The sequence below is a fragment of the Panthera uncia genome, chromosome B1 (genome assembly GCF_023721935.1).
Source record: "Panthera uncia isolate 11264 chromosome B1, Puncia_PCG_1.0, whole genome shotgun sequence".
NCBI lineage: Eukaryota > Metazoa > Chordata > Mammalia > Carnivora > Felidae > Panthera > Panthera uncia.
The window spans coordinates 34856466-34875311 of NC_064811.1; the positions used below are offsets into that span (position 1 = coordinate 34856466).

The 18846-nt window shown below is 36.3% G+C and overlaps 1 protein-coding gene across 6 annotated transcripts in view; it reads right to left on the minus strand.

Moving 5' to 3' along the window:
- ATP8A1 (ATPase phospholipid transporting 8A1) overlaps positions 1-18846 on the minus strand; it is a 229420-nt gene that overhangs the window by 135137 nt on the left and 75437 nt on the right. For 5 of the 6 annotated variants that reach the window (XM_049630441.1, XM_049630436.1, XM_049630439.1 and 2 more), the window contains 6 exons: positions 16462-16573; positions 15018-15183; positions 13629-13756; positions 10988-11065; positions 9703-9791; positions 3433-3477 (listed from right to left, as the gene is read on the minus strand). In XM_049630441.1, the coding sequence (XP_049486398.1) occupies positions 3433-3477; positions 9703-9791; positions 10988-11065; positions 13629-13756; positions 15018-15183; positions 16462-16573 (618 nt within the window). The remainder of the gene's footprint in view (positions 1-3432; positions 3478-9702; positions 9792-10987; positions 11066-13628; positions 13757-15017; positions 15184-16461; positions 16574-18846) is intronic. The other variant, XM_049630437.1, reaches the window with a different exon arrangement.

Genomic DNA, 18846 nt, shown 5'->3' on the forward strand with positions numbered 1-18846 from the left:
CATTAGCATTAACTTAAAAATATACCGAATAGTGTGGGATCTATATTAAATAGTTAAGGAAAACAAATATGTTATCTGGGATGTGGTTCAAAATAATGGTGAAATTGGTCTTGAATACGTTATTATTGAAGTGAGTGAATGCGTAACCTGTCTACTTTTGTTTATGTTTGAAATTTTCCACAGTGAACATTAGGAAAAGAAAAAAATGGCTATGGAAATATACAGTTTTGAAAAATAATCATATCTTAGGGCTACATGAATAGAATAAGCAGAACTTTTTTTCCATTGGTAGATTTTTAATAGAAAAGAATTACTCTGTAAGGTTATATGTTAGCTTACGATACTTGGCAGTAACAAAAAAAAAACCATACCAACTTTGAAGTGGCTACTGGTTGGGAAATGATCTTATCTCTGCATACTATTTACACTAATATATTTAAGTGAGTGAAGCTACACCTGTCATCCATTATCTTTAATGTCAAGGGAATGTGTTTGAAGATACTCTCAAGAGAGTATTATAGGTTTGCCTTCAAATTCCATTAAATGTACAATCATCTACATACATTTAAGTGTTAAATATTATGTGTTTTTTAAACTTGACATTTTGTGGTGAATATGGTTCAAGGAGGGCAGTAAAATATATACTGGCTACAGGTTTTATATATCGAATTCAATGAACTTCACATTGAAATGTGAAGCTGTTGACAGACAGGAATGAACTTTGATTTTGGGTTTATATACTCATCTACACTCTCTAGTTTATCCTTGAAGACCAGCATCATGAAGATGTGGTCAGATGCCTGGAGCATAAGATTCAACCAGGATTACACTTTTTTTTTTTTTCTTTTTCAGGATCACAATTTTGAACTTGGTATTATTGGCAACATAAAATCAAGTGGATGAGGTTGGGGAGATTCCACACTTATGAATGTGCAAAATTTTGCTCCCTGTGCTAAATTTTCACAAAACAGTTAAATTGTACCTGCTCTTGCCACCTTAACAAGAAAGAAAAAAAAAAGTCTGAAATGGTAAGGATATTTTATGCTCTAAAAGCGTATGTTTTTAAAATTCTTTAAGTTCTATAGGACAGAACGTGACCAGCACCTATTGTCTAACCAGGCTGGGTGAGGTTTTAACTGTGGCTTCCACGTTTCCTGGTTGTGTACTTTGGGGCAAGTTACTTTGCCTAAATTTCACCAATTCTAATATGGTCATGTCAATCACAACTCTTCAAATGTGTCATCAGGATTGAATGAGAGACATCAGAGCTAACAGTCTATGTGAGTATACTATGTCCAGACGCTATTCTAAGCACTTTAAAAACAGAACTCACTCAATATTCACAACCTCCCTATGATGTTCAAATTCTGCCAGATGAGGACAGGCAGGCAGAGAGATCAGGTGACTTTTTCAAGGGCACTGGTAGGATCAGGATGTGAACTTGGGTGGTCAGAATCCAATGTCTGCATCCTTGACCACTGCAGAAAGCCGGGACAGAATAGAGACTCAAGTACCACCTATTCTTTCATCTTTGCAGGTCTACAGGTAACTACCTGATAGATGGGGAATCTAAGCATATATTTAAATTAAAGCTCACCTTATTATCAAGGTGATAAATGCCTTCCCTATGGTTATTTTTTAAAATACTAATATTTAAGTGGAATCATACAATTTATGCAAAATCTGGCATTTCTTAGAGTTATCTAGTTTAGAGTATCAAATATCAAATTTTCCAAAAGGGTGTTTTACAAAAAGAAGTTAACTAGATAATATGCCATCCTCTCTTTCCAATAGCGATAAAAATAATAAAACAACTTCTATTGAAAGTAGGATATTTTAAGTTACCTGAGTAAATAAACAACAATTTTTAACATTTCCATTCAATCTTAATGAAAACATGGTAATGGTAATTTCCTTCTCTTAAGAATAAATGAGCTTTCTGGGGCGCCTGGGTGGCTCAGTTGGTTAAACGTCCGACTTTGGCTTAGGTCAGATCTCATGGTTCGTGAGTTCGAGCCCCACGTCAGGCTCTGTGCCAACAGTTCAGAGCCTGGAGCCTGCTTTGAATTCTGTCTGTCTGTCTCTCTCTCTCTCTGCCTCTATCCTGCTCGTGCTCTGTCTCTGTCTGTCAAAAATAAATAAACATTAAAAAAAAAAGAATAAATGAGCTTTCTTAGAAAAATGTGTATTGATTCTACACTAGTGAACAGTATTTAAAATTAATAGAATTATATTAATGTTACAGAAAAACAACAAATAAAAGATGGTCAAAATTTTACTACATTCTCGAAGGATTCAACAAAAGGGAATATCTACAGCATTAAAGTTGAATTATCTACCAAAAGTAAGAAGCCTTGGAATATTTTTAAAAATGGTAAAAATTATTCAGTTGTGTGTAGGTGTTGAAATTGGAAGACGCTCCAAGCAATGAGCTTAGATGTGATGACTCATCAGTTATCACATGAACCAAACAGCTGTCTCTATCAGTATTATAGGTATGAGGTTTACTGCAAATTGTTACCAAATCTCCACTTTACTGCAATAAAATTCAAGTTGAAAAAGAGTAAATAATGTTATTGGACTTCCATGCATATTGGAAATGTGGCTAAATCATAAAACGCACGTATAACCTGAAAATAAAAATATAACCACTTATAAAACCACAATGTTTTCTATAGTTACCAGCACTAAAAGAACCTGTTTTCTGAAGTTTCATTGGTCACTAAATCATGATGAATTATAGAAACGGCAAAATAAATTTATACTGTTCTAAATGAAAATGTAAATCCATGTGGGGGGGTGGTGGTTTAAGGGAACACAAAAATCCAGAAATTAAAACTATAAAATGCCATCTTTAATTAATTCTAAAATTAATTAGATTCCAGTTAACTTTAGTCCTTGGTAGCATTAGTCTTCCAACATTTGTCCCAGACATTTAATTTTAAAAATATTCCTTTTCTAGCCCATATTCATTTAGATTTAGCAAACGAATGAAAAGATGTGAAGAGCGTTTCCACTTCTTAGGTAGGTTTCAATAGCATCTTTTTTGTGGCTCTGTAGAGTACGTAAATAGCAGCAGAAGGTGGCAGTGCTGCGCTAAAAAACATCAAACTTCTTGAGTTCCAACTGAAATCGGCTAGTTCACAGCCCAGGGACCCAAAGCTGATCATTACAGACTTTATTATAGATACATAATGCAGAACTCTAGCAGGCCTAACCATTAAATTAAATGTTTGTAACATGACTAAAGGTTATGCAGTAGGAAATCAAGGATATTCGGTGGATTTTAAGAAATACATACTTTACAGCATTGTTACCCTATTTTATCGATAATGCTTTTCCCCCCTGAAAGTAGTGAAATGTGTTTATCAAAACAACAAAATGCAAACCTCTTAAAGGAATCAATGAGACAGAAAGGTCCATGCAGCTTACCATTCATCAGGAGAGCAGCCATAATCCTCAGGTTCAGGGACATGGCTTCAGAAAGCAAGAGGAGGGGCAGAAAGAGAGGAAAAAATAATCACAGAAAGGCTCAAAACATAAAAGCATGAATAAAGGAAGTACTGAAAGATGGATCTTGAAAAAGTTAAGAAAATGAACTTTTAGTTGATTTTGAAAGAATGGCAGTTAGCATAGAATTAGAACATGATGATTTATGGTAACTAAGCAGGTTTACAAAATTATTCTATAACAGGAAAGCCAAATTGCCTCTTGACCATGGAATTTACCCATTTTATTCACAGACTATTCAAAAAGAAATATTTCAACCTAGAGGTTTAAATACATGCTAAAACCAATGGAAAATTAATTACATGTTGTATAATCAGAATAAAGTATTTTAATGAAACAAACATGCTAATACCTAGGAACAAACGATCATATTGATAAAATTTCCCAGGTACATTTGAGAAGTAAATTTAACCACCATGAAGTAATGTGTCTTTAAACAGGTATAACATTACAGTAAAATATTACATTTCTATAATTAAATGGAACTGCATTTTAAAAGATGAACTGATAGAATTTGTCACTGAAACCATAATTCACTCATTAAGCCATTTGTTATCTCAAACAGAACACACATTCATCAATAAGTTTAATTGCATCCGTTAGCTCATTTGAGAACCAGGAAAAGTCTGACTGATGTATTGCTTTTGCTTCAACCAGCCAGTCATGTATTTAGTCAGAAGTGGCTCATTTAATACATGACAGAGCAGATTTTCTTTCCTCTCTCCACGGATTTATTAAATTTTTATTTTCATTGTTTAAATTTTTTCAGCTTTATGGAGATATAATCGATGCATAACACTGTACAAGTTTAAGGTATACAACATGATTACTTGATACACTTACATACTGCAAAATGATTACCACCACAGTGTTAGCTAACACCTCCGTCACATGGGTACCATTTCTTCTTTTGTGGTAGGAAAAGGTAAGATCTATTCTCTCAGCAGCTAGAACAGATTTTCTTATCTCTCATGTCTTTAACTATATATGACCACTCCATATTTTTTCTTTAAATTAAATTTGTTAGGTAGGATTTAAAAAAAATACAGAGTTGAGTACAAATGTAAAGTCACTGTTTTTGACAAATGTAACATTTCACTGAAAACTTGTGGTGTCCTTTCACTCCCTCAGTGTCCATCCCACTCTCTTTACCTTTCCACCCAACTGGCTATGACATATGTGGGCCTCATCATTCCAAGGCACCTCTTCCACCTCCAAAGCATTAAACCTCCTCCAGAGCAGTATGCAAGGCATAGTCATAAAAGGCAGTCCCCTCTACTCTCTATTCTCTATTCTCTCTATTCTCTCTCTATTCTACTCTCTATTCTCTCTCTCTGTTCTCCTTTGGTTTACCAAAGGACTTTTGTTGATGCTTGAGAGGAAGGGCTAACCAAGCCTCTTGTGGGCTGGACTCCCAGAAACACTCTGTGGAAACTGGCTGAAGCCCAGCGCTTAAGGCAATCACTTCTCATCAACCTCAAAGCTTGGACTCTAGCCCTCCACACTATACCAGAGGAGGGCCAGTGATACCCAAGCAAAAACACCGTGCCAAGGCTCTGCCAAGTTGCACTGGTGTTGGACAGCAGTGGCCGATCTCACATCAGGAGAGAGGCCGGTGCTTCCCAAGTCCTACAGGTTAAACGATGCAAAGCTGAAGGCTCAGGGTCCCTCTTTCCGGTTCTGGTCCAGCCCTGGCCGAGGCTGAGCTGAGCACTATTCAAACGAGATGAGCAGTAGGAGAACCACACACCTGCTACTGAACCTGTCTGCATGAGTGTGCCCACGGCTGCTGCTCCAGCAGCTCGGGGGTGCATGTGCTATCTGGTCATTTGCTGGTGTGTGCATGTCAACACTGCTGTATCTGCCTGGTAAGCTCTTCACTTAACCAAACCCATTCTTAGATCTCAGCTCAAGTATCACTTTTTCAGAGAGCAGTCCCTGACCTGTCTGATTTGATCAAATCCCCATCACAGACTCAAATGGACCTCTGTACTGTGTTTTATTTTTGCTTGATGACTTAATTCACATCCATTAACCCCTAATTAGATCATAAGCTAATTAGATTAAAAGCTGTTACATCCCCATCATCTAACAAAACGTCACATACAGAGAAGGAGATAAAAATATTTGTTCAGGTATGTAAATAAGCAAACAAATGGTGTTTACCCAGCTCTTACCATGGTGGGCGGTAAGATAAATTTGTTGGTTATAATCTAGACCTTGGGGGGAAGTTTTATGACAATTGTGATATTTCTTGTGGTGAATCTCTTCTCAGTGTACTGATCCTTTCAGTAAACATATTGCTAAACAAAATACCATCATGTTAAGCTATTCACATATTGTATTAATATATAAAGATTGCTTTTTAAAAAATATTTTTAATGTTTAGTTTTGAGAGAGAGACAGGGACAGCATGAGCGGTGGGGGAGGGGGGGCAAAGAGAGAGGAGGACATAGGATCTGACAGCAGAAAGCCCGATGTGGGGCCTGAACTCATGAACAATGAGATCATGACCTGAGCTGAAGTTAGACACTTAACTGACTGAGCCACCCAGGCGTCCCTCCATAAAGATTGCTTTTTAGAAAATTCATTATTTGCTTAAAGGGAAAATGTCAATGAAATGTTTTTAACACTGATTAAATGGCGAAGTCAACAAAAATCAGTTTAGTTTCTGTACTAGAAATTTTTTTTTTAACTTTAGAGACTGTACTATGTTAAGCCTTGCCCAGCTTATCAGTTTAATCTAATAGTAAGGTCTAAATTATCAACAAAGGATTATACTTAGGACTGTATTATATATGCTGATAATATTCACTGTATAGAGAGTCCTAGACACTGAACATAGAAGCCTCTTTAGCCATACATGGTATTTAAGTTACTATGATAAAACTGACTCATTCTCTACAGGAAGGAATTTGTGGAAATGATACTTTAACAAATGTTTAACAGTAGAATTTCTGGTTTGTAGTAAGTTAAATTTACAAATGACATCATTTTACATTTAATCAAAGAAAGATCTAATGAAACAATCTAATAAGTTTAAGCACAGTGGCAATCTGACAAAGTGGATCGCTATAAAATAATCATTATTGCTAAGCATGTACAAATCTTTATTTCGTTGCCCACCAATAATCCAATTTGGGGCACTGGTTATGGCAAATGAGAGAAAACTTACCAAGACTAAATTCTGAAGCACTGCTTTCAGTGTTAAAAATCTTTTCACAAATCTAAGAAATGCTAGGAAAAAATTATACTTCAAGTCTTATCCTTTAAACTCATAAAAGCCAACAGAACTCATTACCCAGGGTAAAACTAGGGTTTGTTTTACTTCTTAAAAATGCTGAAGGAGGATCAGTTCTGAAATTGTGACCCCAAAGGCATTTGTTAGTCTGTGAAAATGTGTGGTGTTCTTTGCTTTGCCACATCCTGGGGGGATAAATACCATCCTTTCTTCTGCTGGAGTTGAAAGTGCATGTACATAATAGTTCCCCATATTAAACAAGTGTTAACACTGCTATAGTGCAAATGGGATTGCAAAACCATGTTATGTCTGGGTTCTGATGACCCGAGAGTGCCTGAGGAAATTCTCATAGGAAGATGGTTGACAGTAATTACTTTTCTTGCTGAGTTTGGTGGAATTAAGGAACAGTGGTGTGCCTCCTACTGTAAACACCTAAGTATCTGAAGCCTCCCGGATCAACAACTTCATATATGAACAACTCTACAATGTTGACATTCCAAATGTCCATCAGGATATTTGGGGGAGGGGATGCTGACGAAGCGCAATCAGGGCTAAGGATCCTAAAAGCACATACCCAATACAACACAATTATTGGAAGCAGTTTAACAACTAGCTTCACTCAGCAAGGCTTCTGGGATTCTCAGAAACATGATGTATCACCCAGGAAAGAGATGTATGTCTGTTTATGTAGTTAAATTTTGCAAACAAAGAAACACCTGTTGTTTTTTTTTTTTTAATTTCTAAACACGCTTTTATGATTTTTATATCCAGAATTTTATATCTGGAAAAGAACTGTAGAGATACCGTATCTCACTATCCTCATTGTAAGGAATTTAGAACATTTGAAAAGAATTACTGATAGTTACATGGTGAGTCAGTTACAAAGCTAGGACTAGGGGTCATGTCTTATGGCTGCACCTCAGTATTAAGAGATGTTATTTTCCCAAGAAGAATTTGTCTTACTGGAAGCTTAATCTAAATTTTGACAGTTCTTAACTCTTTAAGTTTATTTATTTATTTTTGAGAGACAGAGAGAGAGCGTGAGCGCACAAGCAGGGAAGTGACAGGGAGACAGAGAATCCCAAACAGCTGACAGCACAGAGCCCTATGTGGGGCTTGAACTCACAAACCATGAGGTCATACCCTGAGCTGAAATGGAGAGTTGGATGTTTAACTGACTGAGCCACGCAGGCGCCCCAACCCTTAATACTACTTTAATATTTACTAGTCTCAACCCTACCGGGTCATATAACAGTGGTTAATGCTGATTATCATCAATGGATCCAGGAGAACCCTGCTATTTAGAACTCCTGCCTGGAAGTGTTGAAGGACTTGTTGCAAGAATAAGAAAACACTTGATAAAATGAAGGAGAGAGGCTAGACCTCATTCTAGCTTTCTGTTCTCCTAAGTTCATAATCAATAATTACTAATTTGAAGAACTTGCTTATTCAACTGAAAACTGGCAAAATAAAAAAAGGATGTCAATTATCAAACAGACCACTCTAAAAATAAATTCACTTACGAATGCAGAATTTTTGTAAAAACAATCTCCACAAATCTGTCAGCAAGTATAATTCAACAAACTGTAGAATCCTGTAGAATCACAATAGGCCTTTACTTTCTTGCCTGGGGTAACTGTGGGTCAAATACACATGACGTCACAAAATGTGGCTCTGTCTCCCCCAAAATGGCAGCTAACTAAATTACAATGCCGGTAGCAATTGGTGGGGGGGGGAGTAAGGAGAGCCTTTTCTAGGGGAACTGGGGGAGCTCTGGATAAAGAGGAAAGATGCAAAGTGGCATCCAGCCCTGGAAACAGTGAGCACGCTTCTTAAATTAACATCCTGTCTCCGCAAGTGTGAAAAAGCCATTCAATCAAATGTCTTTTCAGCTTCAATTACACACATAGTTTGAAGCCATTTTTAGTCACTGTCTCTGCTAACCCAAAGAATATCTGCCTTCATCTACTTCTCTTTGTAGACCCTTGTACAGGAGTCATCATTTGTTTTTAGAATTTTTAACAAATGGCTATTTATTTATAATTTTAACTATGGCATTTTCAAAATTCATCCATAATTTTTATACTAGCTTACTGCTTGGAGACAGAGTGTGAATGGGGAAGAGTGGGTACAAGCCAGAAAACCCAAATGCGAGTGCCCTTGCCTGAATGGTAAAGAGATCAGAATATTTCCCAGTCTCACTTGCAGATAAAGACAGTTGGAAAATTTGATAATAGGTCATGGTCAAGGTCATTCCAGACAATGAGAGTGTTTCAACTTTTGATCATGTCCTTTTAGGAAATGTACAAATTAATTTTCTCACATTACCCTATAAAGTATTTCAAAAGGCTTTTGAATGGTTTAGGCAAACATAACTCGAAGAAAGAAAGAAATGGGTTCTAAACAAACACATTCAAAAGAACATCGTGAGCCTGATAAATATTTCTGATGGCATTCATCACGCCCTGGATTTAAGAGTTTCGTGTCCCTACCTCCTTCCCATCATCAGAAATTTAGACTGCTCTGTGACTGCAAAGAGGAGAGGTGTAAAAGGAAAAAAAAAAAAAAATCAAAGGGATAACTATCAGGGAAACAACAATATTTTAACTTGGAAACTGCCCAAGGACACTTTGCATGTTCTTACAACATTGTACTCTCACTTTACGGCAATGCAGAGGGAACTGTGTTTGTACCCCGTGATGGGAGCCAGACAGTGACCTTCAGCAACTCTAAATATGGATATACTACTGGGCAGAGCCTCCACCCCCTAGGTAATTCCAAATGACAAACAAATCCAGACTGTAACACAGAAAACATACATGGCTGCTGACATCAAAATAGGGGCTTTCAATTAAAAATATTTCCCCTGATGAGAACTCTCAAAATGTACCAAACTATTAACAGTAATTAAATGTATATATTCATACTCTAATTAGGGGGAAAAAACTCACCCATATGCAACTCCAGCTATGGTACACTTCTTAAACTGCATCACATTGCAGGTCAGAGTGCCTGTCTTATCAGAAAATATGTATTTGACCTAAAAAAGTATAAAATTTCTCATTAAAATTTCATAAGTCTTAAAAAAAATTTTTTTAACGTTTATTCATTTTTGAGAGACAGAGAGACAGACAGCACAAGCAGGGGTGGGACAGAGCGGGCGGGGGCGGGAGGGAGACACAGAATCCTAAGCAGGTTCCAGGCTCTGAGCTGTCAGCACAGAGCCCAATGCGGGGCTTGAACCCACGAATTGCGAGATCATAACCTGAGTTGAAGTGGCAAGGGGCCCCTTCAGAAGTCTTTTTATGCTACTCTCTCACAGAAGAGGAAAATACCCCTTAAATAATTCTTTTTATCAATCTTGTTACATTTTAGGGCTACAATGAATGCTATTAACTGCACATTAAGTAATATGTTCAACTGCTTTTTTTTTTTTTTTAAGTATTTTAGCAATGAATCATCTCATGTATGAACAGTGAAGACTATCAGGATGTTAGAAAACCCTGTAGCCATGTAGCAATCTGCCGTGATATGGTCTGAATTTCCACTAGAAAACACCACTCCTGCTACTTAACATTTATGGAGCACTAAAACCAGCACTTCTCAACATAACACACAACTACAGAAGGGGGAAAGCGTGTGCAATTAACTTCACGCAACATCTGAATTGGTAAGAAAAAAGGATAATTCTGGCCTAAATGCTATTTAAAAAGTAAGACTTTGCAATTGGTAAAAGTTAAAAAAATAAAAAAAAAAAAAGAATTTTTCCTCAGCTAGTATGTGTAAATTGATTACAAATATACACATATATGTGAATATAGTATCAATTTTAAGTCCAAAATTCCTGTTTGATTACTTTCATACTTGGACTTACATAACATCACTGATCGATTTAACCATTTTTCTTCCTTTCTGGTCAAAAGCTATGAGCAATTTTAATAGTGAGAGTTTATAACTCAAAAACAGCCAACACTTTACTACTAACCAGATTACATACTGAAGGACATCCCTTAGTGAAATACTTTAGGTGAGAGCAAAATATGTTTTACATAATGTTTTTAAAAAATTCATTTACTACAAATGAAAATCGATAGTTATCTGCTAACACGTACGTACGCCGATCATTCAAGCAATGGGACATTCGGAGCTGTCGATTCAGATGAAGTTGCCACCCATGGCAGAAATGACAACAAATCTGACTTCCAATTCAACACATCACTAAGAAATTTAGTTTACCTGGCCAAGTTCCTCGTTCAGATTAGATGTTCGAGCCATCGCAGCAGTGTCTGTGGGTTCATAGTGCATGTCGAGATCCTTTTTTTCAAAATAAAAGAAATTACTGAATGCAACTGGTATCAAGAGGTTGACTGAAATTTCATTTAACTCAGGAGCTATATATGTAACCACTCTCATCTCTTGCCATCACTTTACCATTTCAGTTGATTTCCCTGAAAAGGACTCAGTATAGAATATTATATTTCCCAGTAAGGGCAGGACAGCTTGGTAGTTAGAGCATATCTCTGGAATCAGGAAATCTTAAAAAAAAATTTTTTTTTTAATGTTTATTTATTTTTTGGAGAGAGAGAGACAGACAGACCATGAGTGTGGGAGGGGCAGAGAGAGGGAGACACAGAATCTGAAGCAGGCTCCAGGCTCTAAGCTGTTAGCACAGAGCCCGACCCGGGAGTCAAACTCACGAACCATGAGATCATGACCTGAGCTGAAGTCGGATGCTTAACCGACTGAGCCACCCAGGTGCCCCTGGAATCAGGCAATCTTGATTTATTATAGTTCTACCATTTTCTACATATGTGACCTATTGTAAGATTAAATAAGATAACGTATGTAAAGTGCTTCCTAAGGTGTCCAACACAATATAAATCCTTAATGTAGCTAAAATAATAGCAACTAGACATTGCTCAAATAATTAAGACTGAAAGCCCCTGGAAAAATTACCTAAGAGATTCTGTCTGGTTGTACTTTCTTGGCCTAAGTTTCTGCCACTGTATATACTTGAAAGTAAAATGAGTGCCCTTCTCAAAACCCAATAAAAAATGTACAGCTTTGTACCATTTGTACTTGCTTTGTTCACATAAATTATGAGGTGTGACTATTAATCTTATACAAATTAATATCTTCTACAGTATAATATTCTGTTGGCAAGTCAGGGTTCACAGGTTTTCACATGTCAAACGAAAAGGACAAATCTGACCTTTCCCACATCTGCATTCCCCATCTGCTGATGGGGATCAGTTCTAAAGTAGGCCATGTTTTAAGCAGGATATTAACCAAGCGGGCAATGTTCAGAGAGGAATAAAGGAATGGGGAGTAGGATGGAAATCAAATCTAGTAAGGAACAGAAGGATATGGGAGAAGATACCATAGGACAATAGGCATCGTAGCTGAGTTCTAATACTTTGCAAGGCTATCATTCAGAAACAAGGTTTTAGACATTTTCATAAAAGGTCAGGTAGAACCAGTATCAAAGGGGAGCAATTATTCATCTCATTTCCACACAAGAAAGAGCTTTCTGGTAAGGGAAGACCTGTCAAGAATGTTATTAAATCTCTGTATAACAGAAAGGTAGTTGAAAAAAGCATAAGCCTGCTAGGTTATTCCAACATTCAAACTATGTCATTATTTGAAGGAAATACTATTTTTGAAAATCCAAGTAAAAAATAATAAAGTGACTAGTTATTTGACTTTCATAATAAATCACTTTATGATTTCTTATTGTAAGTGGGAAACCTTAATTTTAATCCTGTTTTTAACTCTATTTACAGAAATTTTATTACATAATTCTTCAGCAATGTATCTCCTTGCATGAAATAAACCACACCTGCAGCTCATTTTAGATTTCTAAATTATACTGGTCTTCTGAATGAATTAGCAATTGACTGCTGAGGCAGGTCATTCACCATGAGCAGTGGCAAAAGTATCGTCAGTTATATTTTAGAAAATCCCAATACTGTCCATTTGAAAGACTTTTAAATTATTAAAAAAAATAACATCAAAAGATAATACCAGAATTTCTCAAAAAAAAAAAAAAAAGAAAAATTAAAACTTTCTGGCAGATTAAGTCTGAAGATGTATTCAATTTACATAAATTCATTAATTTTAACTGTGGTAAAATAAAACTAAGAACAACACATTTTATAAACAAAATATTTAGGAAACAGATGTCTAGCACATTTTTTCCCCAAGATTAAAAAAATTTTTTTCAGAAGAAAAAAATTAAGAAAAATTCAAGCACAGCTGAATTTGTTTACAGTATGGAAAAATAAACTACATAGATACATAAAACACGATAGACAGCCTGGTTGTTACAAGTAATGAATGTGGTATTATTTCTCCAGCACTTAATCGTTGAGGAGGCTGTGAGATTTCTTTGTCGTGAGATTTCTTTGCTCTGTATCACCACCATGAGATGTTGGTGAACTGTGTTTTATCATTCCTGTGTAAGGGTCCAGGAAAATCAGCCTCAAAGAAGTCAAGTGGCTTGGCAAAGTTCACACAGCTAGGAAATACAGAGCTACAACTATAGTCTAGATATTTTAGCTCCACACCCCATGGTTCTCCTTTGCCCCAAGATCACTATGAAACCCAAAATAGGTTTCCTGGAGATCTTGTTCCCCAGAATGTCGGGTCCGTAAACTGGTGTGATTCTGAGATGAGAGATTTTGCTACTGATTTTACATGTCAAATGATTTTTGTTATAATTATATTAGAGCCATAAATATTTTGAAATGCCATCTTGTAGTCAACAAAAGGTAAGGTAAAATTAAGATTTTGTTTCTGAGAGATCAAAAGACGCTATCAGGAAAAAAGACAAAATGCATACTTAGAATGATGGAAAACAATAATAATTCATATTTACCCAATTTATGAAGTATGCCTGGGTAAATTTCACCACTTCTAATGTCACCAACAAGCTGATAGGAATGAGATTGTTGAAAAGGATGATGAAGGTCAAGAAATTCAGTCCAAAATTATTAGCACCACCATCTGTTGGGGGAGGTGGGAAGAAAGTCATTTACCGTTTTATTTTTCATCTGCATTGGCCAGAACTTTAGCGTAACAAAAATTTTCCGTATCATACAACAGATGCATATAGTTAGGCGGGATTCACTGCGCTGATAACATCTCCTTATTTTCAAATACATTCAGGATGAAACAGCACTATTTGTGTTCAATATGTTGTTAGTCCTGTTAAGAGCTTCATAATGGTATGAAAGAATGAAGCACTACCAAGTATTTCAAATCCTGTTCCAAACAGGAAGTTTAGAGATAGCAGGGATAGGATTGTGGGTTTATAAATGTAAAATCTCAATTGGGTAGAATCACTTTTATATAAACTCTTAAAAAAGATTTTAAAGCATGCCTGAAAAGCAATCAAACAAAAACAGCAGCAGGAAAACTAACCCAAGTAGCAAAAACAATGTAGGGCTGTACTTTAGGTAAACTACATTCTTCCTCTTCAATAAAGAAAATGGAACAGCTACCCCAGACACACAAGAAACAAACTGATGGTACTCATAACAGTTCTAATGTTGAAACAGTAAATCAATGACTGTAAAAAAAAAAAAAAAAAAAAAGTTGGAACAGCTGCAAAACTAAATCAATATAATAAAAACTGAAAAAAATCAATTTTGCTACCAGGTTTTACGAGAATTTGTTTTTGTACGTTTGGAAATTAAATATTTATTGGCAATCAAAAGACAATGCAAACTTATTTTCCAGAAATATTCAGAGATGGTACATTAATCCCATAACAGTAAAAGGATAGATGGTCCAAAAAGAACCTATTTAATAGGACTTTCCCTGAGACAGGATGACCATTAACATGGAATTTACTGCATTCATAGATTCAAGTGAAAGTACGCTCAATGTAAACATTTTACAAGCATGTGGTTTACTTTTGGTGCTTTAAATATAATCAATCTGCTTTCTTTACACAGATAGCTACCTAACCACCTGTGTTAAAATATTTTAAAGAATAAATGAATAACATTAAATAAAATACAAAATAACATTTTATGTTATTACAGAGTGCTCATTATATTTTTAAGAATTCTCAAATTTTAGAGACTCTAACATTTTACTTCCTTTTGCTGGAAACTGCATTGAAAAATAAAAATTAAATGCCCAGTTATCTTGGCAACAAGGTTTCCTTTTTAGGAATAATAGGAAATCTCAAGTCAGCCGTGAAATAAATACACGTTTTAATGAAAGAAAAACTAAGTACAATAGGCACTTTAATGCTTACAGTTTAGATTGAGATACCAGTGCTTTCCAGAATGCCTCCGATTCCAAATGGCTGAACCCACAGAACAGATAAGAGACATGGCAATTAAGATACAAAATAAAATCAAAATTTGTACATTTGTAATCCGTTCCACATTTGAGAGTTTAAGTGGTGGACTTGTTGAATTCTGTAAAAAGAAACAATATGAGCAATAAAAATGTGGACACATTGATTTAGTAATGTATATTTGGTATTTTGATGAAGACGACAGAGTAAGTCACACCTCAAAATCTAGACATGAGTAGATACATGAAAATTACACAGAAATAAGCTGTCAAATGTTAACCACCTTTCCCTCCCCACCCCGCCCGTATCTTTATCTAACGTAAAACAATAAAAAGAGAAGGAAATGATATTCCTTTATAGACACGACTTTTGCATTGAGGCAGGCAAGATGAACAATGCATTACTTGACTACTTAGACTAGAAGCATCTAGCATCTCAGCTCTGGAAGAGAGGCAGAGAAGGTGGCCTATGCACCCACAACCAGAGACCTGGAAGTTCCAAACTATGAAGACCACATTTAAAGGATCTCTGGTTTCCACATTTCTGGTGGCAGTTAGCAACTCTTTTACTGAATACGGCAACCATCTAAGTGGCCCTGGCTGTAGGAAATGACAGAGGTTTCCTCAGCTGTATTTAATGATAAAAATCATCACGCTAGGTCAGTGCTAACCAAAGCGTCCACAGAAGAGAAAATTAAATCTGTGATAATAGATATAAAATAATGGCTTACAGAATTTATAGAATGGCTAGGGGTGGAATCATTAATAGCAGTCCTGTCTGCCTGTCGATAACATCTCCACGACTTTACAAAGTTATCAGAACTGAAACCAGTTTTTCATTTAGTATCTTAAAATGGTATTCCCTACCCACCTAACCAGTGAACACTCCTATTATATCCCCAGGCGCATGTAAACACTAGAAGTGCGAAGACTAAAGTTGATTAAACGTGGGCTAACGTTAAAAATGTTACCAAAAAATGGTCAACATTTGACTCTCAGATTCTTTTCATTTTATGAAAAAGTGAAACCAAGTTCTAAAATTTGATCACTGTATTAAAATAAAATTATAAGACAAATACTTTAACATAGAGCACTCGTCATTACATAGACATCTAGTATTAATCACTGCAATAGTTAGTAAATGCTGCCAACGGGCCAACACACAAAATCATTAAGAGTTCATGCACTGTTGATGCCTGATGAAACTTTCCACTGTTCTTGTGTGCATGAACCATTTCATAGCCCCACACACCGAAGAATGAGATTCTGAATGTATAGAGTGGGGCTCAGGAATCTGTGACAGATGGTCTGCTATGTTTCACACTACTGCATAGAGAGCTACAAATAGCACATTTTTCAAGAGAATAGGTCCAAAAAGTTTTCATAGATAAGAATCCCACCTGCATCAGCTTGGTATCATGTCCGGTGTAGACAACTATTCCATGAACCCACTGTGTGTTTCTCAACTGGGCGCCTCGAAGAAGAATCTGATCTGCTCCCAGGGGGACAGTGCTAGGACAGATCATGTTGTGACATTAGAAACATTTTCTAAAATGCTTAAGAATTCTATAGTTATTACATAGTTCCAACAAAGGTTCTGTTATTAAAATAACCCTTCTCACATTCACTTTATTTTTAGAAAAGAAGTAATTTTCCTGCCAGTAAGAATAATTTTCTTACCCAAGGACAGCTGGAAGGAAGCATTCCAGTTGCTTCTCCTTAGCACCAAACCAGCCATTTCCTACAACTTCATTATCCAAGACAGTAGGCAATATTTTAGAACTCAGAGGTTAATTTTCAAACCTATTTTAGACTCTTCCTGATTTAGTAAGTCTGTTTAGGTTTCTAAGATGTTTGGAAGCGGTGAGGTTAGGGGATCTGCTCCCCTCCCACACCTAATTAAAAACAGCTTTGTGCATAATAAAGGCCCAAATAATATACAAGGCAAGGTAAATACATAGATCTCATCATCCACTTGCACTGCCACCCCTGCCCTGCAGAGATAAATCCCTGTATTTAAAATCTCTAGGATAATTTATCATATTTGAATATCAATTATCTAAGAACTATGAATAAGTTTCCAATAAATGGTAAGCATCTAATGTCTTAAAACATTCCTCTGAAATGACAGCAAATTGAAGATATATATTCCATCTAATTTAAAACACATTTTTCATGAATAAAGGCCAACTTGAGTCTTTTGCAAGTTCTTTGTAAAACTATCCACCCTGGTAGGTTGTTGGCTGACACAACCTTACACAGAGAGGTACAAGCTATCAGAGATATAGTGGGATTCTTGACGGAGATGTACTGCACAAAATGTAATGGCTTAAGGATTTCTATCACTAGGTCTTCATTTTAGGAAAAAAAGCAAGAAAGAAATGTCAAATATAAAGAAAAACACATTAAAAAAAACCTGGAAAAAGAAGGCAACAGTTGGTCCAAGTAAAGTCTCTGGAGAACCCAGAACTTCTTACAGAACTTCTTTGCCAGCAGAGGGCAAAGTGAGGTTGAGTCTTCCATTCCTGGTGGGCTTTCATGGTCTGTTAGGTGGCTAAAGCTAGTAGCAGCTTGGGCCTTAGACCTTCTTTCAAGAACTGCCCAACGATCACTGGCTCAGGTGACATCAGTTCAGGTCATAACAGCACCTGAAGGCCTCTACTTAAGTAAGCCTTTAAGAAACGGTGTATGCCAATTTAGAAAAAGACTACAGTATCTATAATTCTCATTCTTTCTGTAAACAGCATGCTTTTCAGACCCAGCTGGAAGGGAACCCTTTGTGTATATGTCTCAAGATGTTTCAGAGTGGGAGGGGACCTTAGGCCTAAAGCACGTTTCCAAGAAATTCTTGGGAAGCTGCTAGCCTATACTTGAAGCACGTAAGTGCCAACCATTCCTCACATATACAATGAGGTACAATAGGACAACTGTCACCTTGGCATTTGTGGTATGGATTGATTGGAATTAGGTACAGACTCTTCAAAAAAAAAAAAAAAACCAAAAATACTCTTTTTCAATTATGAAGATTCAACATAAGTTAGCTATTACTACATTTCATCAGAAGTGGAATTCCAAAGCTTCTGGCATTAGACAATGACCCTCATCCTTAATAATGGAATCAAAGTACACATGTTCCAAATAAAGGGGCTCCAAGAGCTCTGGGTAATCACTGTAAAAGTCAAATGTGCCACAATACGAAGGTATTGAAAATCTGTTTCCACCTTTCATATGTATTAAAGCTTATTGTATAAATTCTATCTTACCCTAAGTCTTGGCACTATCATATAGTTTCTCTTTCACTGCATTGATTTGCTTGGCATTGATTTCATGGGGAACTGATAAGAAATGGAAGCTGGCCAGTTAGGAATGTCAGACTACAGAAACATTACTTATATAAGTGGCCAACTCTATTATTAGTCTATAACCATATGTTCACTCTGTGAGGTCACTCTGTGCAAATTTTAGAACAATATATAATTCATGAATTACAGGAAAGCTTTTGGTGGATCTGAATGAGGATGACAGTTTAGGGTATATCTTACATGTTCTTTAGAATTCAAACACTGTAATAATGCAATTATAAAATAATGAAGGCACTGATAATCTCTCAGGCTGGTGGAATGACTAGTGCATTTAGCTGGCCACTACCTATACCTGGGGGTAGAGGAGACAGAGGAGAAGGAAAGCGAGGGCAAGAGGAAGAAGTGGCAGATGGGAGAGACCCTACCCTTCCTTGCCAGGTTCTGCTCCATTTCTGCTCCCTTTTCTAACAAAGCTCCTTGAAA